At 61.4% G+C, this 22841-nt stretch overlaps 1 protein-coding gene across 2 annotated transcripts in view; it reads right to left on the minus strand.

Moving 5' to 3' along the window:
* SLC12A7 (solute carrier family 12 member 7) overlaps positions 1 to 22396 on the minus strand; it is a 65078-nt gene extending 42682 nt beyond the window's left edge. For both annotated transcript variants that reach the window (XM_041731629.1, XM_041731628.1), the window contains exon 1: positions 22186 to 22396. In XM_041731629.1, the coding sequence (XP_041587563.1) occupies positions 22186 to 22381 (196 nt within the window). In that variant the 5' untranslated portion in view covers positions 22382 to 22396. The remainder of the gene's footprint in view (positions 1 to 22185) is intronic.
* Positions 22397 to 22841: the final 445 nt, after the last annotated feature.

Here is a 22841-nt window from a genome sequence, read left to right on the forward strand (position 1 = left end):
ACTCGAGCCCATTGCCCACTCGCACCTAGCCAGGCCCTGAGGTGGGCAGCCATGTCCTGTGGCCCTCGGGTGGTGGTGTCCTGACTGGTGGTGAGAAGGTAGAGGTCTCGTGGACCCCCAGGGAAGGTGGGCTCCCCCACTGACCAGTTCCTCCATGGACCCACTGCCCCATCCCAGGGAATCACCCTGTCCCAGGCACTGTGGCCATCCTCAGACACACAAAGTGGGTCCCACATACCCAGCACTGTCTGGCGTGGGAGGCAAGGTCTCCAAGCCGTGAGGAAGGGGGCAGACTGCGCAGGGTGCTTTGAGGGGCAGGCACCTGGGGGAGGAGGCCCTGGCCACGGGCAGGTAGAAAGGGCAGGGGAGGGTCAGGAGGCCATGCAGGGGCGCAAGCCCAGGGATCAGGCCCAGGTGGAGCAGATGTCAGGGGTCACCCCGACCACGTTATGGCATAAGGATCTGGACGGGAGGCCATCGGGCATGCAGGGAGGTGGGTGGACAGGCATGCCAGGTCCCAGAGGATGCTGCCTTCCTCGGGGACTAGCACCTGCCCCAGGCATCTCAGCTGGTCAGTCTGGGGTTTGTCCCCTGGGCCCTCATCCCCGGGGAGGCCGGGCTTGGCCCTGGCAGCCACTGCACAGCCACCCCCAGGGGCCCGGCCCCAGGAGCCAGCCTGGCCAGTAGTGGGGGGAGCCCCTGCCACTCCCAGCCTCTTGTCTGCCTCCCGTGCCCTCTTTGGGCTCTCTGTACTCAGAGAGTCTCCAGGCCACCCTGGGCAGGGCCCACCACCTTGGACACTGCTTTGCCACACGGGCTTCACACCCAGGCCCGCTGTGGTGGCACTCTGTCCCCACGAGCTTGTCCCTCCCGAGGCTCCCAAGGGGTCTCAAGGAAGGCCAAGGTGGGGCACCGCGGTCTATGGCCTGGGCGTCACTGAGCCAGCCTCTGGCTATTGTCTGTGGGAGCCTGTGCTGACCCCTAGTCCCATGGGGGATGGTAACTGGGTCATACTAAGGTCCATATGAGCAGCTGGGCATCCTCTCTGAGGACAGGAACCCCACTCACAGGGCTGTGGTGAGGACAGGGTGAAGTGTTTTGGGGAGGGGGCAGCTTCAAAAACCACCAAGCATTGGGATCGCAGACAATGCAGTCATAGAGGTGAAGACCCCTCTTTGGGGGCTTGTCACGGCCCTCAGGTGCCTCGCCGTGACTGGTGTGGGCTGCGCAGCCCTACAGTCAGGGTCACGCTGTTGTGGGTGCTGGAGCCACATGGGCTGCCCTGCCTCCTCCTCCCAGCCTCAGATACTAGACTGTCGACTCATTTTGCCTTTTCTTTCCCTTTCTAGAAAATTTTATTTAATTGTGGTAAAACATACAGCACATTGAATTGGACGTTTTAACCATATTTAACCGTGTAGCTCGGTGGCATGTGCTGCTAGATGAGGTGGCCACCATCCACCTCCAGAACACTCTCCGTCTTGCAAGACTGAAGCTGTGTCCCCAAGGCACATCAACCCCCAGCCCCCCTAGAAACCACGACCTCCTTTCCGTGCCTGACCCTGATTCACAAAGTGGAATTGGGTAGTTGGTCCTCTGGGGCCGGCCAGTCTCACCGAGGTCCATCCACGCCACGGCAAATGCGTTTCCTTCCTCCCAAAGGCTGACCAGTATCCCGTTAGATGGATGTACCATGTTTTGTGTGTTCATTCATCAACCGATGGACATGGGGGGTGTTTCTACGTTTTGGCTACTGGGGATAATACTTGTTTCACAAACAATCTCCCCCCATAAGGATTGAGGACAGACGGCTTCCAGGGAATACCCCTGAGTGGGAAATAGAAGCATCAAACGTGTACCACTCTATCTGCAAAGAATCACGCACCACACAAGCCCTCTGGGAGACGTGGGACAGGAACCTTCTGGTTTGGTGGTGGGAGCCAGCGTTGCTGAGACAAAAATACTTCACAATCATTTCAATTAAACAGCTGCTGCCCAGAGATAAGCAGGTCACACTCAGGCGCCCGGGGCGGTGATTTCTATCCTATTATTATCCACAGCGCAGATAAGGTGACCAACGGCCTCTCTCAAGGTCACACCTATCATCCCAGGGACGGAGGACCTGCCCAGGGCTTCTGGATTCTCTCTGGGGGAGGGCTGGGGGCCCGCTTGGCTCTTGCCAGGTCCTGTACCCTGGCTGGGTCCCAGCATCCTTGAGACCCAAGGAACACCCTGAACCCAAATCCAACTCTTTTTCTGGATTTCTTCTATTGCACCAGAGACAAGGGGCAGAGTGTTTGTGTTTGAGCAAGTTTCTGAGTTAGAAAACCTTCTCTGGGTTTAGCACTTCATTCAAACCTGAAATACTTGGCTCACGTCTCACGAGAGACGGAGGGAAGCACTTGGAAGCCTGGCCGTGTCTACAGGGAAGGACTTTGTGTGTAAATACCGCAAGACATTAATTTCTATTTTCTCGGGGCAATGGTTTAAAAATACATTTTAAAAATAAGCTCGCTTGCCGCTTAAGTGTATCAAGGTCGCTTGGGCCTTGCAGCTCAAACCTCCTCGTCCTTCTGCCCAAGTGGCAGCCAGGTCCTCCCAGAGGCAAACGTCACAGGCCAAATACACATCCAAGTGTGATGAGCACGGAGAAGGGTGATAAAACACGGGGTGGTTAGACCATCTGGTCACTGTCCGGTTTTCAGGGAGAAAGGACACTCACGTCAACAAAGCAGAGCTTGGAAAGATGGGCCACGTCAGCTTGGGGCTGGCGCCAGAGGCCACCGGATAATGCCTTCAAAGTGGGCAAGGAAAACGGCCACCGGCCTCCATGTCCACGCCGGCAAGTACAGGCCTTACACACGCGGCAAAATAATGACATTTCCAGGAAACCAACCCCAAGATAATTCTTCACAAGCCGAAGGCAAAAGGCTCCCGACAGGAAATACAGACAAAGGATGAGCTCAGGGTGAGGAGGTTGGCATGGGGTCAAGATGCGCACAGCCAGGCCATGAGGCAGCCGCACCGATGCTCAGGGTGTCAAATCCATCTGTGGAACGAAGGCCCAGAGGTGTCCTGGCTGTGAGGGGAGCTTGGCCGCGGTCGCTCACACGGACCCCAAATTGCCAGCAGGACAGGAGACACACGAGGCCCATGGTGGGAGAGCTTGGAATGTGGGGATACGTGCTGAGGACCAAGGAAGGCCAGGGGAGCGGACCTGTGCTGACATGCCGGCGAGTGGCCACACGCCAGTCCTCCAAGGGCACGTGCTCCACACCATCGCCCCAGACAGCGAACGGGGACGGAACATCCACGCTAAGGGGCGGCAGCCAATAGAGCAAGTGGACAAGGAAAAACACCAGTGCAGACAAATTAGGTCTGCAGCCCACGTGTCACAGGACGGGCCTGACAAAGCACACGCGTGTTCTCTCCAAACACGTCGATGCTCCGCCGGCCACAGGCAAAGCACGATCCACACCAAAGCTGTGAACGGGGCCTCACTGGGACTCCCGGCCTGAGGGTGTCGAGGTCACATGTGCTCCGGGGGCCCCGATGCAATGTGACCAGTGGTGTTAGGAGGACAGAGGGAGAGGCTTGGAGGTGTGGGAGGCCTAGAGCCTGGGCTGGGCAGTCCCCAGCCCGCGGACACCACAGCCACCGGAAGCTGGAGGAACCAAGGAAAGACCCCCTGGAGCCTGCGGACGGGGCGCCCGCCTTTGACTCAGGACCCGCAGCTTCCAGGAGCTCAGAGGGGACCTGCCATGGTTTGAAGCCACTCATTCGTGGCAATTTGTTACAGGTCCCGACGGTCAGGGGACGCTATGAGTCACTTTGCCATAAGCGCTGTGGAACTGTACGCTAAATGGACCAATTCCTGGGGAAACACTACCCGCCCACATTTCCACAGCAGCCCTGAATCGTGCCCTCTCCCCCGAGGAAACCGCAACCAGTGCGCAGGCGCTCCACCCGCATGGTGGTTACTCCCCAGACACTCGAGGGAGAAATGACACCAATCAAGGAACTTCCCTGGGTCGCTAAACACAAGAAGGAATATGGCCCCATGCATTTTATCAAGTCAACACTTGTCATCAAGGAACTGAGAGACGAAACCACCCGGTGAAAATATCTAATGTGCTACTAACGGAGGGGTGAAAGTTCTACTGTCACCCGGGGAGGTTTCCACGCAGAGATCACCTTTCTATCATTGAAGAAGGAAAGTAGGATTTGTGTATTTCTGATCAGTTGTGTCGGTACAAGTTTACTGAGACACAGCCGTGTGTCCGGGGCGCCCGGGGGACCCCATGGGTTGAGCCCTGGGCTCCCAGCTTGGGCTCAGGTCATGACCTCGGGGTTGTGAGCTCTTGGCGTCCAGGTGTGTGCTCAGTGGGGAGCCTGTGTCTCCCTCTGTCCCTCCCTCGCCGACTCACGTCCACTCCCTCTCTCTCTCTCTCTCTCTAAAATAAATAACATCTTTTAAAAAACAATGGATGTGTCCCCCACCCCACCCCAAGGATGGCGGCAGCAGGCAGCGGAGGCAGGGGTCTCGCAGCCACAGAGCCGAGCATGTGGCTGAAAACCTGGGCAGCAGGATGTCAGCTGGGAGTCCAGTGGATCAGGTCCCCTGGTCCTGGTCGCTTATACCAAGTCTTTGCTGCCCCACAGCGTGAGAAATAAGGCCTGCAGGACAAGGTGGCTCATATGCCGACCACCTCTGGGGGAAAAGGGGCCTTGGACACCCATCCTCATCTCTCTCTGAGAAATAAGGTCAACAGCAAGCAAGTGCCCAGCTGACCAATTAGGGAGGCCTGTGCTTGAGCTGGTCCTCAGCCCCTGGGTCTCCTGATGCCCTGAGGGGCACCAAGGGGTGCCTAAGAGTGGACGCCCTGGATAGTAGTCTCTTTCCTACTCCCCGTGTTGATGGAAGGCTCTAGAAGTAACCTTCTGAGATGCTGGAATGTGTCTTGCCCTCCATCACCCATGCGGTACCCAACGGTGCTCATGAGTATTTGCTGAACAGTGAGCTCCGCTAACCCAGATGGGGCGGGGGGGGGGGCAGAGATGGGAGGTGAGGGGCTGCCCACCTGATGCTCATCTGTCTCTGCGGAGGTGAGCGTGTGTGAGCACATGTGCATGTATCCACCCAGAGCTCTGTCCTTCCTGGGGCACAGCCACATCATCCGGACATCAGGGTGCCTTCCGAGGGGCCTCCTGCAGCCACTGCCAGGCCACCCTGCAGGCCCCCCGTCTGTTCCCAGGACATGGGCACAGGGTGGATGGAGGTTCACTCGGGCTCCTCAGTGCTTCACTGAAAGCTGTTCCTCTTGCCTCTGAGAGGCAGTCACTCTGTGCCTGGAGTGGACACACCCAGGTGGCACCAGGTGGGGCGGGAAGTGTCTGGAAGGTAAACACCACTGTCTAAGCAAATACAGCCACAGCTGGGCTCTGTGGCCATGTACCACGCCAGCTCCCGTGCAGGGAAGGTGGACCCCCTAGGAGCTGTCCCAGGGGTGCAGGAAGGGCACAGGAGACAGTGATTTGGGAAGGTGGCCATGGACATGCAGATGCCCAGTGGCAGCATGTTTTGTATATTTTGACACATTAACTAAATTTTAGAAGTCTGCACAGTTCCAACTAACCAAGTGTGAGGGGAGAGCCGGGCAGAGCACGGGGGGTGGGGAGTGTGTGCCCACCATCTCTCCCCCTAAAGGGCAGGGTCCCACAGAGCCTCCGCACCTGCCCCAGGCCACCGGGAGAGCCACCTGAAACCATGCAGGCTCACCTGGGACCCCAGGAACTTCCCGGGCTTCCCACCTTGCCCTTCCCTCCCCCAGGGTGTCCAGGCCCCCAGGAGAGCAGGAGAAACCACAGTGCCCCCAGGGTCCTACTGGCCCGACAAGGGGCCTGGCCAGAGCCTGCAAGCTCTACACGAGGAAACCTGCGGGCACCCGGGGATCAACGACCAGGACCCTGCCATGGGGCAAAGCCCCAGCCTGATCCCTGGTGGGCGTGACACCTGCTTGCTCGGGGTCAGAACAGACCCACGGGGCCCTGCCAGACCTGAGGCAGAAAGCTGCTGGGTCAGGGGTGGGAGGTCCTGGGCTGTCCAGTCACTGGGTCCTCAGCTTCCTGTGCTGTAACCTCGGAGCCCGCGGGCCTGGGGTCGGGTGTCCAGGGTGGGGCTCCAGGCAGGGGCAGCCCCATACGCATCCCCACTCTGCTCTGAAGCAGGAAGTTGGCAAACCCATAGCCTTGGGGTTACCTCCATGACTTTATTCCTGGGTATGGGTGAGAAAATGTGCAAAAAAACCACCTAAGACTGCACTTGTTTGGTGTACACGAGGCTGCAGTGGTGACCATCCCACTGCCCCCTCGCGGCAGCCGCCGTGGGAGCTCCAGGACCCTATAGAACCTTCCAGAGGCCACAGCACTTGCTCTGGCCTGGGTCAGGGTCCCTCGCGGGCCCCCAGGCGAGTGTCCTCTGGGAAGGGCCTCAGCGACCCCAGGGGCAGCTTCACAGGCCCTGGCTGGACCTTCACTGGACCCTGACCAGGGCGGGCCATCTGGGGGCTGCACGGGCCCAGGGCACTGGGGTAGGGGTGGGGGTCAGGGCTCTGAGGCTGGCCTGGAACCTTCTGGAACTCCTCTGACCCCTGGACTCCTGGCAGAGTCTGAGACAAACAAGACAAGAGGACAGCAGGGTTGGGTGTGCAGACAAGGCCTCAGAAGTGACCCGAGGACAAGGCGGCCTCAGGGGAGAATGGCGGTCCTTGCCTGCCCCCTACTGGCTGCCTTGTGACATGCCTGAGGGCCACTGGGCTCTGGCTCCCCCAACCCCCCTTTCCGGAAGGAAGCTGCCCACTTCCACAGGAGCCTGCGCTGCAGAGCCAAGTGTGGGCATCACACACAGAAGATTCTGGAAGCTCATCATCTCACAGCCTAGGAGACACAGCCCGGCCCGCCCCCCTGTGGGCGGCCACCACAGGCCCGAGATCCCGTCTCTTGCTCCGTGTTGGGGCCTTCCCTGAGCTCTCCGTGCTCCCGTCCTCATGTAACCAGGTGCCGGTGCTGGGGCCGCCTCCTGCGTCCCCAAAAGCCCATTCCTGCCAACTGGTGAACAGCAGGAGAGCTTGCGCCCAGGCGGGTCTGCCCTGGCGACCCACGCAGCCCCTGGCCCAGCACTTCCCGCCGCGTGGTGGGGGGAGGCCGGGCAGCGTGACCCCCCAGGAGTGAGGAGCCCTCACCTGCCCTCTGGACCTGCCCTGGGGCCCGCGCTCACTGGGCTGAGGCTGTTCCCACACCCCACACGCCCCCTCGGCTGTTCCAGTCAGTTTCACCAAGTGCGGCACAGGCTCCCCCTCAGGACCCCCGGCACCAGCAGCCCTGAAACCAGCCCTTTGAGACCCCTGTGGTCCGAGGGCACCCGTGGGGGTGGGGAGGTTGACCAGGCGACTTCAGACGATACTGAATTTTGTTTTGGCGAAGTGCGTCCCACATCCTGCCAAGGATGGCTGGCGTCCACCTGCAGCGGGAATGTCACGGCGCCCTGTGCTGCAGGGCCGCGGGGTCTGGCCGCCCCGGGCAGGGGGACGAAGCTCCCCATGGTCTTCTGAGGTGGGTGGCCTCAGGGTCCCCGCCCCCCTGCCTCTCCCAGGGAGTGGAAGATTTTCCAATGCTCCCCCAGAGGCTCTGCCCCGCAGGTTCCCCCAGGGAGGGAATTAGGCAAGAGCCAGGCGTGGCCGGCCTAGCGATTACGCGCATGTTTTCCTCACGGATCACAGGATCTCCTGCAAGAAAGGCGGGGTGCCCCCAGCAAGATGCTTCCGGGGCAGGCCCTGCGTGTGGAGGACCGTGTGGAGGACCGGCGGCTGCTCGCAGACTGGCCAGTCACCTCGCCTGTGACTCAGCATCCAGGGACCCTCCTCAGAACAGAATCCCCTCCCACGACGAGGAGGCCAGGGACCCCACACACAGAGGCGGTCGGCCCAGAGAGGGCAAGGACCCAGCAGGCCCCATCTGTCTGTCTGTTTGTCCAGACAGCTCACGGGATGCGGACAAAGAGTTCCCCAAACCCCAAGAGCGAGCCCCCTGCATGTTCCTCCTGCCCCTCCTGTGATGTGCTAGGACCCTCATTCTCAGAAGTCTGAGCCTCCATGTCCCACACTGGCGGCCACAGGGCCTTTGCTCTTGAAGAAAGTGCTCCTCTGGGATTGTCACGGATATGCCCCACAGTGCATGGCTGGCAACTTTCCACCGGTCACCTTGGGGTTACTGTGTCACCTTGAGGTCACTATGTCCCTTCCACTGCACAGCCTGTCCATCTACCTCACGGAAACCTGAAAACAAACAAGCAAACAGAAATCTAAGTCCAGGAATGACCCAGAGTCTGCTCCCCAGGCAGCCTCACTGCACGGTACCAGACAACAGGACCCTGCCCACAACCTGGCAGCAATCAATCCAGATGGTCAAGACTTGGTCAGTGACTGCCCCATAGCACCCTCCACCAGTGCCCACCCTGGGTCTTCTTCACATCCTAGGTCCCATCCTGAGAATTGGCACTGCCCCAGGGCCTTTGCACTGCCACCCTTGGGCTAAACATCTGGGCAGCTTAGGGCACCTCTTCCCAGAAGTGGCCTTTGCACTCAAGGCCTCCTGCTTGCTCCAATGCATCACCTGGACTCAGTTCAGGGCAGAGAGGGAGGTGGCTCCTCACTGCAATCTGAGCCAGGCCTGCCCGCTGTCAGCTGGTTCAGGGCCTGACCTAGTGGATGGCACACATGTTTCTGAGACCAGGGAGTACATTCAGCTGGGTCAGCCCCATAGCCCCAAAGCCGCACACCTTCACTCGGGTTGGGTGACTATCACTGCACTGGGGTGGAGAAAACCTGTGCGGAATGGCACTCCTGGGAGAAGCCCCAGCCCTATCCTCCACGCGACGCCTGACACCTGACACGGAGACCCGTGCCCACCAACTCCAGGGTGAGGGGCGCCAGCTGGGGCCTCAGCACCCCCAAGGCCCTGCCACTGTACTCTCGCCACGCAGGCCCACCCGGACGCCTCAGACCACATGCCACGTGACCCCTGGCCACTGATCACCGGCAGTGGCTGCTCCCGGACCCCACCCCTCCTGGCCTGGGGGGCCAATCCAGGGGCCACCCTCTGCAAAGTAGACCGGAGCCCCTTGTGCCCATGCACACAGCACGGACCAGGATGTGCCCCCAGAACCAGGGGAGTTCACACCCTGACGGGTCGCTCTTCGAACTCTGCCAACCCGTAGGACTCTCCCACCAGTGGCCCCACAGGAAGAGAAGCCCTCACACGGCAGCAACTACCCTTTGTCTTCAGGGAGAGAGATGCAAAGCCTGCCCTTCCTGCCCGAAACCACCGCACCTCCTCCATGAATCATGAATCGGTTTCGTTCTCGGGGGCTCGCCCCTGAACCCGTGCTGTGTGCACAGAGGCACGCAAGGCCAGGAGGCCTGCAGCAGGGCCCCTCCCGCGGTGCCGGCACCCAAATCCGTTACTGCTGCAGGTTCCCCACCCTGACGTCACAACCAGGAACCTCAGCCAGAAGGGATGTGACAGTCACAGCCCGGCTTCCAAGGAAAGTATGTTACCAAATGTGAGCAAAGTTCAGATGACTGGGTGATAAAGCTGCCGGGCGGCGGGCAGCAGCCCGGGGAGGCCGGGGAGCGGAGGGGATTCTGCTTCTGTAAAGCCAGTCACTGATTTACAAATAGGCTTCCCCAGGGAAGCCTGGGCGCTGGTCGAGGCCCGGGGACAGCTGGCAGGTGCGCATGAGGAGCAGCCCTCCCCACCCTCATTGGCTCTGCGAGGGAAGCCGGCAGTGGGAGTCCTGCAGGGTCTGCACGGGAGGGGCTCCCATCAAGCCCAGTGGAGGGGGGGGGGGCTCACTGCAGGGCTGCTGGCCTGGCGGGGGCACTGCAGGCTGCAGGGGTGGCACCTGCTCCAGGTGCTCCCAGGTGCCTCCAGTGCCCCTCAGCCCTCGTGGCTGTCCACTAGCTCCAGGACACGGCTGCCACCTCCCTGCTGCAGCCCCGCCTCCCCCGCCAGGGATTGTTGGACCAGGCCCGGTGAAGCCCTAGAGAAGGTGCCTCCATGGGGCCGGCTCTCCGGAGGCCTTGCTGGGCTCCCGGGCTGCAGGGTGGGTGCTCCAGGACAGGCTGGGGGCTGCTTCCCTCGGTCCCTGCTCCAGCCCTGGCAATGCAGACAGTGGGGCTGAGCCCAGCACCCAGAGTACCTGCAGGGGCCCTTGGATGCCAGCTACAGTGATGCCCCCTGACTGGGCATGCCTGTTTCTTCTGTTCTTCTGCACCTTCCTCCCCAAGCCCAGGGAACATTCCAGACAGAAGCAGCTCCCAGGTAAGCCCAGCCAACCTGTCTGGTACCCTTGAGGTCCTGGACCAGCCAGCCCCCAGAGCCTCAGACCATGAAGCCTGCCCTCAGAGCCCTGGAGCCCCACATCTGACAGCCAGGTGTCGCAGGGCCGCACTCCCTCTGCAGGGGCCCTCCAGCACCCCGCCCCCTCCTGTGACCTGGCGCTCCAACCTCTCTCCTCCTCCTAGCACAGTCTCTCTCCTGTGTTTTCATAAGGACATTGGTTATCGGACTAAGGATCACTGGATAACCCAGGGTGGCCTCTTCACCTCCACATCCTTCATGTAATCATGTTTGCGAGGACCCTTCTTCCAAATCAGGTCCCGTTTCCAGGGGCCAGGAGTTAGGAGTTAGGATGTGGACGTATCTCCTGGGGGCCACCACTCAGTCCCCCACTAGCCTCAAAACTAATGCAGTACTTGGTTCCCAGGGAGGAGGCCAAGGAGGGTCCTTCTGCCCTTGGTGGACCATCTCAGACGGTGGACAGGCTGGCAAACCCCCCTATTTGCCATCCACTTGCCACTAACTCACCTGAAACGGATAACTTTCTACCATATCCTGTCGGACTTGGTCATAAAATACATGTCCTCAAGGGAGCAGCTCCCAGGCAGGAGATCCACTGTGCCTTGTCCCTGGTGGGCCCCCACCCACTACCTGGCCCTTCGAAGGGGGGCAGCTGAGGTCCTGAGTTTGGAAGGGCTCAGGCCACAGCAGGTGCATTCTGGAACCCCTGATGGTCCAGCAAGCCAGGCTCCGTCCCTTCCCTGCGGGGCCAGTCCTGCCTCACACACTCACCGTCCACAGGTGGTGGTGGTGGTGGTGGTGGTGGTGGTGGTGGTGGTGGTGGTGGGGTGTCCTCCTGAGCCTCTGCAGGAAGGGAGCCAGGCTGGTGACAGTCCATCCCAGGAACTGGGACCCATGTTCCCGCACAGGGAGCAGGGGCTGAGGCAGCTCCCAGGGAGGCAGGAAGGCCATCTCGTTCTCAGGAGCTCCAGCCCCCAGCTGAGTGTGGGAGACAGTGGGGCCTGCCCACCCAGGAGAATAGCTCCCTAGGGGGTGGGCGTGGAGGAAGGGGTGCTCAGCAAACCCCAGCACTCCTCGGCAGGTAGCCACTCAGCCCTCTACCCACAGCAGATGGCTGGCCTCCCTGACCCCTTGGGCACACTTCCCGTAGCCCTGCACCCTCCCCACAGCAGGCTTGTTTCTATGTGGGTTCTGGGAGCTCCCTTCCTGCCTGTCCCAGGGCATGCCTCGTTCTGACCCTCTGGAACATCCGGGCGAGCTCTGAAGTGTCCAGAGCGATTCCTTCATGTCCCTAGAGCACAGTTCCTGATGCGTATGACTCAGGCCACTGGTCCCAGGATGCGCTCTGCTGAGAAGACCTCTGGCCACAGGCGCCAGACATGCTAGTGCACGCCGGAGTGTGCCCGCTTGCACCTCTCTCCCAGAACGTCCCTGAGTCTCACCCATCAAAGCCATGGGACAGGCTTAATGCCAGCTGAGCAGTGTCAGGGCCAGGGGACTCCAGAGTGGGCTGGCCAAGGGGCTCACTGGTTCTCTGCATCAGTCGGCATCCCCAAAGGAGCTGCCCCCAGAAGACCTGGGAAAACGCAGCTGTCCATTGGGGCCAGGCTGTGTGGACTCGAGGCCCACATCTATGGTGGACTGGCAAGCTCCCAGGGGTTACTTGGTGCCGGCCAGATTCATAAGTGGGTCAGAACCTTGCAGAGAGCTGTGTGGGTGGAAGCACGTTCATACTTCCTGTGGCCAGCATTGAGGGGCCTTTTCCACCTAGTGACGGCTACAGGGGGACGCCCAGACCCACAGCTGTTCTGAGGAGGCAGTCCCTAAGCTTGGCCAGTTTCTCCCAGGTGGTGGCATGGGGGGTGGTCCCTGGGGTCTCTGAGGGGTGATCCTGACCCCGATCTGCATCCCTAGGCCCCTCTGTGTCTGGTCTACCTCAGGTCATGAACACCTGTAGGCTTGGTGGGCATAGGTACATGGGACGGAGGTGGGCGGCAGGCACCCCCTGCTCCCTTGGGGCCACTCCCAGCAGCCTCCCCCAGGGAGGCCTCCTCCTGTAAGCAGGAGAGGGGGTTCACCAGTGTCCCTGACAACACCAGTGTGGCTGGCCCACCACACTCAACCCTCTGTGGTCCAGGGGGACAAGAGCGCATGAATCTCCAGGCAACAAGAGGCAGCGAGGAGGAGTCTGGGGCCCTGGGGAGGGCTCAGGTGGCCAGCGGGGGAGAGGCAGGAGAGCCAGATGCAGGTGGCTGCAGAGGAGGGAGCCCCTGGCTGGGGAGGGCACAGGTCCCTGGGCTGGCTCTGATGGGCTCAGTGACCTCATGGTGGACCACAGTGGGGTGTCTATCGGCTCTGAGGGGGCTAAGCTGACACAGACACCCCTGGGGAGGCAGCCATGGCTACAAGAGCTGAACCGCTCATCTCAGCATCGACGGCTGGGGACACAGATAACACGCATGTGTGGCCTCCGTTCTGGGGACTGTTTGTCCTGAAGACTCTGCTTACAGTGTATGTCCCATGTGCATCTGGTAAAGACCACCTCCAAGTGCGGCTGCGTTCTGACATGCTGGGGTCAGGACCCCAGGGATGGGTTTTGTGGGGACTCTGCCCTCAGCCCTCTGGGCCACCCCCCTACCCACACCCCTGCTCATCATCTGTCACAGGAGCACAAGCTCCTGGAGCTGCAGGGTTTGGCACGGGTTCACCTCCACCGTGTCCTCAGCACTGGGCCTGCACGTGCACTTCAGTAGCCACTGAGCATGTGCGGTTTTTGAGTCTAAATTCAAATTAGTTAAAAACTCAAAAAATTTAAATCTAGACCTTAGTGTCACCAGCCACATTGCCCATGCCCCGCAGCCAGCTGGGGCTGGGGCTGCCGTGGGGGACACGTGGGTGTGGTGATGGCATGGGTGCATGTGGGTGTGCAGGTTGGGGTGGAGGAGACAGCGTGGATGTGCGGGGTAGGGGGAGACAGCGCGGTTACACAGACGGCTCAGGCCCCGAGCACAGGGCACAGGGATGAGTGCATGGGGCTCCAGCGGCGCACAGTGATGGGAAAGCAGCTTTATGTTGTCTATGTCACTGTCACCATTACTTCGAGGCCGTCAGAGGCTACTCGAGTCCTGCTGGGAGCACACAGGAGCCACGGACCGCGTCACCCCGGAGAAGGCCATCCCTGCGCTCCAGGAGATGCTGCCCAGCCCCGTCACCCCCAAGCTGCACCTGGCCCTGCTGGTCCCCCAGGACCAGCCCAATCACCCCAGGCAGGGGCGGCCCCAACGGGTCAGAGGACCGCACAGCCACACGTGTGACGTGCATGCCCTAAGGTGGGGTCTGGAGCACCTCCAGACACAACTTCTCGAAGACAGAGACTTCCACAGCCCAGGAAGGTGAGCCTTTGGAGCTAACATTCCACGGCATTCCTCTCAAACAAACACAGGGAAAACCCTGAGTTAAGCAGCATATGTCAACTCCGTCTATTTTCTCTGGGCTTCTCCCCAACGCCCAAGTCTGCTCTGAACCTGCCTCCTGAGCTCAGGTAGTGTGGCCAGACCCTGCACACCACTGTCCTCACAGGGGGCATCTGAAAGAACCTGCCAGCCCCCACAGAGGGCAGTGCAGGGGTCTGGGCAGTGGGAGAGGAAGACACCTGGTCCCACAGACTCCACGGCCCCATGGCCCCCATGCTGGCCCCTGGGGGGCATCTGTAGCCACCCAGCCTCTTTGAGTGAAGCCTACTAATGTCACCCACTCATGCCCAACTTTGAGTGGCCTCACAGCCAGGCCCTCCTCGGCATGGCCTGCGTCGGGTCTGAGCATCTTGGTCCCAGGAATTGAACCACAGAGAGAGGAGCATCCAGCCCCGACTGTGAAGGGCTGGGGGCCAGGTAGACTGGCCGTGGGCACCTGCAGAATGTCCAGGGAGCAGTCGCCACAGCCCCACACCGTTCATGAAGTGCACACACTCACCATCCAGCGTGTGCACAGGTCACAGGGCCGGGACGGACGTTTGCAAATAACTAACGATGAGAACATGTGGCAAGTTGCTGCAATGGTCTTTCAGAAGTGACCATCTGAGTAAACAGGAAAAACAGGCCCTGGGTTCCCACCTCCCACCTGCAGCCCTTCCCTCCACTCTGTAGCAACACTGCAGCCACCCGCAGGCAGTGTCTCCTCTCTCAGCCTCTGTAGGTAACAGACTCTCTGGAGCTCGTGATTGTTTGTAACACTGAAGTATTTGTTCAGCCACTTGAAACGTACTCGTGAGACTAGTAGTGTCAGCAACAAGCAGGTTAGGGACGCTGGCGCCACAGCAGAGGAAGCGTGGCTCCGCTGCAGGGGTGCAGCTCAAGCACAGACCTGGCACACCGTGGGCGAGCCCCCATCCCAGGCGGCCCACTCGTGGCCTCTATGGAGGCTGCAGGCCTCAGCCCGCAGCGTGCGGGCAGCTCCCCTCTGAGGGTTCCTGGTGCGGGAGGCTGGTCTGCCAGCCCAGAGGCCGGAGAGGCCTGAACACAGGCTTCTGCTTCTCCATAGGAAAAGCCCCAAAGGGGTGGCTGGCAGCACAGTTTTCGGAGAAAATCTAAAACACCCACAAGGACTTGTAAATAAACACCCAGCCTTGCTGTGGACTCACCGAAATCGACAAGTCTTACAGCCTCAAGCTTCACATTCTGTTGGTTTCATAATCCCTTCCTTTAAAAATCAGAGCCAAAGAATACAAAGAATAAGGGCCTTTTTACTCAGAAAACGCACTTCCAATACATTAAGAGATAAAGTTTGGAAGAGCACGTACACACACGCGTCCACGTCTGTGACAGCCTAGAAAAGGCTTTTTCACAGTGACTATTTCTGAGCACTTTCTCTTCCCATTATTGTGGGAAGATCATTATTGTGTCAACTTGCCTGGGTCACGGTGCCCAGATACTAGGTCAAACATTATTCTGGGTGTTTCTGTGAAGACATTTTTTAGATGAGATTAACATTCAAAGTATTGAAGGGGGCACTTGATGGGATGAGCACTGGGTGTTATTCTATCTGTTGGCAAATTGAACACCAATAAAAGATAAGTTTACAAAAAAAAATAAATAAACAGAAAAAAAACAAAAACAAAAACCAAAGTGGTGAGCTTTGAGCCTTTCCTATACAGGTGGGCCTCGCCCAATCAGTCGAAGGCCTGGTTAGAACAGACGCTGACCTCCCCAGGCAGGAAGGAGTGCCACCAGCAGGCATCCCGTGGATGCTACAGCCCTTCCCTGGTCTCCTGCCCACTGGCCCACCCTGCAGATCTTGGACTCACTAAGCCACAGTGGCATGGACTAATCCAGTCTCTCTCTGCACACATCCTGTGGGCTCTGCTTCCCTGGGGTCCTAACTAGAACACTCACCACATCTCCTCAGGGGAGCATCACGGCTCCCTCAGCCCACTGGGGGTGGCACTAGGCCTGGGCTGCTATACAAGGAAGGCTCAGCTCCCAGGGCCCAGGGGGAGAGAGGGTGAGCAGCGGTGGAGGTGAGCAGGGAGACAGAGGATCCCAGGTAGTCTGTGCACCCAGCAGGGAGCCGGATGTGGGGCTCCATCCCATGATCCCAAGATTACGACCTGAGCTGAAACCAGGAGTCGGACGCTGGACCAGTGGAGCTGCTAGGCACCCCTGCCTGACCCTTGATGACATCACGCAGAAGCCAGCTCCACGGAGGGGCAAACCTGTCCCTCTGCAGGTGGGAGAGACACGCACACCCTTGCTGTGCTGAGACGCAGCAGGACAGCTCAGCGGGTGTCAGGGGCTGCGCGGGTCTCACCCCCTGTGCGGGGCTCCATCCCTCCAGGCGCAGGAAGCTGGGTCCCCAATCCACTGTGTGTTGTCTCCAGGAGGATGTGTGGCAGCAGCGTGTCCCCATGTCTGGGGACAGGCCAACACACCAAGCAAAGGGCAGCCCCAGCAGCCGCTGATGAGGGAGGACCCGTTGGCCAGAGCAGCCACCCCAGTGCCCCACATCTGCTCTTCCTTCAGCTTGGAGACCTCAGCCTCCTGCTCTGGGGTCCCCAAGAGAGGGCAGCAAGGGACGAGGGTGAGGGGTCGCGGGCCCAGTGGCCAGGACATGCTGTTCCCAGGTGTCCAGGATGGAGGGGCCTTCCTGGCAAGGCTCCGGAGCCCAGGACCCTTCCTGGCCCCTGGAGGAGCAGTCTCAGGGGATGCAGAGTGAGGAGGGGTGGGTCAGGCCCGCAGCCCCTCTCCTGCCCCAGGACCAGCCCGGAAGGGCCACACAGGGTGCTGCTTGAAACAGGAAGGTTCCTGGACAAAAATATCTCCTCCAAAAGGCCTGAGCTCGCACCTTGCAGAGAATAATTTAGATGAGAAGGACCCCTGCGAGAGGCCGCGCTGTGAGAGTGGATTTAATCAGAGCGGCCTCTTCCTCCTCCGGAAGAGCAGCAGCAGCTCCCTGAAGGAGCCGTGGGGGAAGGGACAGTCCCTCTCACCTCCTCTGCTGTGTGCTCCTCTGGTGGCGGTAAAATATATGACATAAAACTTACAACTTCCAGCCGTTTCAGTGCCATACACAGCGGCACTCAGCACACGCACACCCCCTCCAGAACTTCTGTTCTCTCTCGAGGCCCTGGTGCCCATGGTCCTCCCCTCCATCCCTGTGGACGGGACCCCTCCAGGGACCTCTAGTGAGGGGCTCATGTGTCCCTCGTGATGGCCTCTCTCACTGAGCACAGGGTCCTCAAGGTCTGTCCCTGCCGCAGCGGGTGTCTGGACAGCCCTCCCACAAATGGACGGACCACGTCTTCCTGATCCATTTTCCTGTCCACCACCTCTGCACACTACAGCCCTTGCTCGTGAAGACAGAGCCCGGGTGGGAGGAGGTGAGGTCCAGCAGCTGGGGGCCCCCGGGCAGGCATGGGCAGTCCTGGCAGGACGGGGGCTCCCCCAGGTCCTGGGATCACCCATAGAGCCCGCATGGGTTCGGGGCTCCCCTGGGTCCTGGGCCTGTTCGCGCAGCCCCCTGTGGCTTATGGATGGGGCTCCCTTGGGTCCTGGGCCCATCTGCACAGCCCCCCATGGGTTAGGGGCTCCCCCAAGTCCTGGACCTGTCCACGCAGCCCCTGTGGCTTAGGGATGGGGCTCCCCCGGGTCCTGAGCCTGCCTGCCCACACAGTCCCCATGGCTTAGGGATAGGGTTCCCCCAGGTCCTAGCCCCACCTGCATAGCCCCCCGTGAGTGAGGGGCTCCTCTGGGTCCTAGGCCTGTCTGCGCAGCCCCCCCGTGGCTTAGGGACGGGGCTCCCCTGGGTCCCGGGCCCACCTGTGCAGCCCCCTCGTGGCCTAGGGACGGCAGCGTGGCCAATTGAACACACACTTAGGTGCAATTTTGATGTTTAATGGGAGTTGGTGCCTCCAAACCCACGACACCCCATGGAAAAGAAGCTAACCAGAGCGTTAAGTATCGAGGAGAGAAGTGAGGGACGCGCCCTCGGGCGTTGTCAGCGGAGCAAGAAACCACCCAGGGGAGCGTTCCTGGCAGTGACAAAGCCCGTGAGCTGCCCCTGAGAACTGGAGGCGGCTTGCAGACCAGCGTGAGGGCTGTGCTCCATGAAATATTTAGTAAAAAGAAAACAGAGTCTGCCCAGTGGGGTGGCAGGTGCTGTGACACCAGAGCTGGGCAGCCCACAGCCGGGACTCCAGCTCAGCCTTCCTTCCTGGGGCACCCAGGGCCACACTGAGCCTCCTTCCTGACCAGAAGGCGCCAAAGTGGGCCCGGGAAATGGGACTTTCCCTGCAGCAGAAACCCCTGAGCCACCTGTGAAGTCGCACAAAGTGCAGATGCACCGGCCGCACGGTGGGGGCAGGGTGACCCTGGGAGCCCATATCCCAGGGAGAGCAGGGGCGGTGGCCAGCGCCTCACTCCCGGTGCCCGCCCGGCAGAGGCTAGGCCAGTGGCATGCCCAAGGTCGTCCCGGGTCCCCGCTAGTGACAGAGGCACCCCCTCTGGTCCTTGTCCCTGCAAGGGCAAGGCCCCTCCAAACACACCATCCCCTCTGGCCAGAGCAGGTTCTGAGGCTTGGTGGTCAACCCTCCCCTCCTCCTTGAGCGTGAAGGGCCAAGCACTCACACGCACTCACACGAAGACACACGTACACACACACTTGCGTGTTTCAAACAGCAGGCCCACACTACCAACCCTCCAGGTGTCGTCCGAGGGTCTGTGGGACTCTGACACCCCAACCACATCAACTTCAGAGAAACAGAAAGTGAACCTTGCGTTAGGGACGCTGGGACCGGGCCTGAGCCCCAGCGCAGGGTGGAAGCTGGGAGCCGCGTGGGGGCAAATGCTGGGGTGAAGGTCCACCTGACTCCACCCTGGGTGGCCCTGGCCTCCTGGGCACGGGCTCAGAGCACCCATGGAGGTGTGCTGCGGCAGGAGGACCTGTCTGGAGACTCAGGTCAGGCCCCTGTTGGAGGCCCCCAGGCCCACAGACCAGCCCAGACCACACACAGGGAGGTGGCTGCGGGGGTGCAGCCTCTGGGAAGCCCAGCTGACCTCCGAGGTGCATGGCCCTGCACTGGAGGGGCGGCGGGTGGCTGTGGCCTCCCCAACCTCACTGTCCTTAGGGCAGCCTGCCTTCAGCCTGATGCTGCCTCTGTCCCTGTCCTCTGGCTGCAGGCAGGTGAGGTGGGTCCTCCAGGGTCTTGGTTCTGGATCTGAGGCCCCTCTGTGATCCACACAGGAACCACTCCAGGAGCCAGTACCGGTGTTTTACCTGGAAGTGGGAGATAGCCATGGTTCAGCCACCTCACCTTCCAGAACCTCCCAGACTGGCTGTGGAATGGCAGCCCCATCGCAGCCCAGCTGCACTCCTCTCCCCTCCTGCCCAGCGCATGCAGACCAGTCGGGGCAGGCAGGCAGCTGGGGGTGAAGAAGCCCCCAGCATGGTCTGGCAGGAGACCCTGCCTCCCTCGACCAGGCTAACGGGACAGGGCACAGAGGCACTGTAAGACCCCTGTACACCAGGGAAGCACTGGATGAGCCAGGGACACGGGGGTGGCGGGGGCACCAGGAGCAGGGGCACCCCACTTGCCGTGCTCGCTACACACAAACCCACAGCAAGCCAACCCGCCGGAGGGGAGCTGGTCTAAGGGCAAAGTCAGACGCTCAGCCCAGCAGATTTCTGCTGCGGTTCCTGATGTGGCACAAGGAGCCGTGGCGGCAGCAGGCACCTCCTCCAGCATTGGAAAGTCCCCCTCATTCACACCGTGGGAGGGCAACGCAAGATGAGGGCAAAGGCGTGCTGCAAAACCTGAGTTGCTTTTTAAACTTAGTGCGCATTGTCTTATCAGCAGCGTCAAATAATCGGTCTTTTGTTCTCCCGCAGTGGGCACAGCACACAATCATTTGATTGATCGCTGCTGGAACCAGCCCCTGTAACTGCCGCCCTGCTGGAGCCTGACTGTGTATCAGCCTGGGGCAAGAGCACAGCCTAGGCGGCTCAGAAGGGCTCCCCACCTGAGGGCTGGGGGATGGCTGGGCCCCTGAGGTCAGAGGGGAGGTCTGACCCCCCCACCCAGGAGGTGGAGGTGGCAGGGGAGAGTGCTAGGGGCAAGAGGGTGGCCCCCATCTACCACCTGGAGGGCTCGGGGGCAATGCTTGTGTCCCAGCTCAACATGAAGATGAAAATGTCAGTAGGTCCGAGGAGGACAGTGGGACAGCCTGGGACCTGAGCGTGTCTCCGAGCACCAGACCTTTCCCCAGGGGCATCAGCATGCTGGGCAACTGAGACAAGTGGGCAGAGGGGGCCAGAAGGGGGACGAGGTTCCAGGAGGACCCGGAGGGTCAGTCCCAGGGAGCTGGAACCTGGGCCCTGCTGCGCAGAACCGCTCTACCCAGAGTGTGCCCGCGGAGAGTCCGTGTTTCTGCCAAGAGATAAGGCTGCAGCCCCCTCCCCCTGGGGAAGACTGTGTCAGGGTCAGCAAAGCCCGGGCTGGGGGCTCAGGGACCCCCCCACTGGGGCGGCCAGGAGAGGAGTCCCTCACTCACCACTGCCCCTGCCAGAGTCTCACCCATGCTCTCTCAAAGTCTCTACTGACCCCTTTTGTCAGAGTGATTTCCCTCAAAGCAGAGCGGCCACCAGCAGTCCAGAAATAATTACTTGTTCTGACTCGTGCTAATCGATGAGCATGAGCAGCAGAACCACTGCTCACAGAGAAAAACAAGAGTAGGGTCTCCTGGGGAGCAGGGGGATGGGGAGGGAGCAGGACCTGAGAACAGCTGCCACCAGAGTGACAAGTGTCACGGGGCCACACCTGGCCACACTTGGCCACACCTGACCACGGCTCAGAGCAGAACTGGTGGAGACATGCACCCTAGTGCCCACCACGTGTCTGAGTGTCTGGACCAATGTTGTCCTTGATAGAGGGCATGTTCCGCGTGTGTGAGTGCACACACATATGCATACACCCACATGCATACACACGCATACGTGCATGCCTACACACACACACACACACACACACACACACACACACACCTAGCACCACAGGATGCCTGTTGCTGGAGGGAGGCACAGCTCAGAGTTCATTGTAATGTTAAAGAATTTCCCAAGTAAGTCAACAAAGGCCTTGTTGGAAAGAATCTAGAATCCCTGGCACTGTCAGCTCTGTTCAGAGCTGGTCCTCACTTCGTGCCCTGTCCCCCCTCTGCCCTGGGCCCCCATCTACCACAGGGGCCAGATGGAGGCCCTTCTGTCCAGGGAGCCACCTCCCCTCTCTGACCTGCAGGAAACGACTGGGCTCCTGAGAAGCTGCGGATTGTTCAGATGTCAGCCCAGAGGTGGACGCTCTATCTTCCAAATGGGGCCACCTTCACGCAGACCAAGGGGCCGACTGCCCCCAGGACTGGCCTGAGCCTGGAGGGCAATGACCTCTCAGAATCCAGTCAAACCAGGAGCTGCTGGAAACCCGGCTTTGCCTGTCCTCCCATGTCCACCCTCCCCCACCCAGGGCGGTGGGGCGGGGACCTGAGACCTGAGATCTGAGCCTCAAGCCACTGTCCATACCCCGCCCCCCAGCACAGGAGGCTGCAATCACAGAGGTGCCCACCAGCACTTCTCAGGGCCTGCATATCATAAACCAGGTGACTGGCCAGAGGGCTGGACAGGTACAACAGCACAGCTCTGATGGGCTCAAGATCCTGGCTGGCCTCACTGGACAGGATGCGCCCCAGCACCTCCGTGGCGGTCTCCAAGCACCCATCACCCCCAGGATGCGCCCCAGCACCTCCGTGGTGGTCTCCAAGCACCCATCACCCCCAGGATGAGCCCCAGCACCTCCCTGGTGGTCTCCAAGGACCCACCGCACCCCTAGGACGAGCCCCGGCGTCTCCCTGGTGGTCCCCAAGCACCCACCGCTCCCCCGCCCCCTGGAATGTGACGTGGACTGGCCGCCGGGCTCCAGGGGCAAGGAGGTCAGAGGGTTCCCAGGAGCTCTCACAATGGCGCAGGGAGTCGCATCCCCCTCCAGGGCGCAGGACGGGCCGAGGGGGCGTCGAGGCGAGGCCAGGGTCCCCAGAGGAGCCGGCAGTGCGGCGCCACAGCAGCTCCACCCCGCTGCGGGCTGCGGGCTGCGGGCTGCGGGGTGAGGACGCCCCACCGCAGGGGTCCCCAGGGCCGCCCCTCCCCGCGCCCGCCCCCGCCCGCGCCCGCCAGCTCCTCGCCCGACGGCGTGGCCGCGCCCTGCACGGGGCCCCGCGGGCCGGCACCTACCGTAGCGGCTCGGCTCGCGGCAGTAGCGCAGGATGGGCAGCGCGTCCACTCTCGGCGCCTCGGGGGCGGCGGGGGCGGCGGGGGCGGGCTCGGCGGCCCGGAGGGGGCTGGGGCGCTGGCTGCCGCCGCCCTCGGGCCTGGGCCCCGCGCCCCCAGCCCTGCCCGCCGCGGGAATCACCACGAAGCGCTGGGACATGGTGGCCCGAGCGCCAGCCCCAGCCTCCGGGCCCGGCGCCGCCAGAGCTGCGGGGCTCAGCCCGGTCGGTGCGGCCCGGGCGGGGCCCAGGTCTGCGCGGGGAGGGCGGGGGCGGGGCGGGCGGGGCGGGCCGGGGGCGGCGCCCGGGGAAGAGCCCGCCCCAGGGAGCCGGCGCCGTCCAGGACCCCGGCGGGAGCAGGGAGGGGGTGCGGAGTGGGGAGCGGGGTGCGGGGTAGGGGAGCGGTCTGGGGGGCTCGCACCGCAAGGAGCGCGCCTGGGGAGGTGGTCACCTGGGACCACAGTGGACGTAAACCAGGTGCTGGCCAGAGGGCCGGACAGGTACAACAGCACAGCTCTGATGGGCTCAAGATCCTGGCTGGCCTCACTGGACAGGATGCGCCCCAGCACCTCCGTGGTGGTCTCCAAGCACCCATCACCCCCAGGATGAGCCCCAGCACCA

This window comes from Vulpes lagopus, chromosome 17 (assembly GCF_018345385.1).
Source record: "Vulpes lagopus strain Blue_001 chromosome 17, ASM1834538v1, whole genome shotgun sequence".
Taxonomy (NCBI): Eukaryota; Metazoa; Chordata; class Mammalia; order Carnivora; family Canidae; genus Vulpes; species Vulpes lagopus.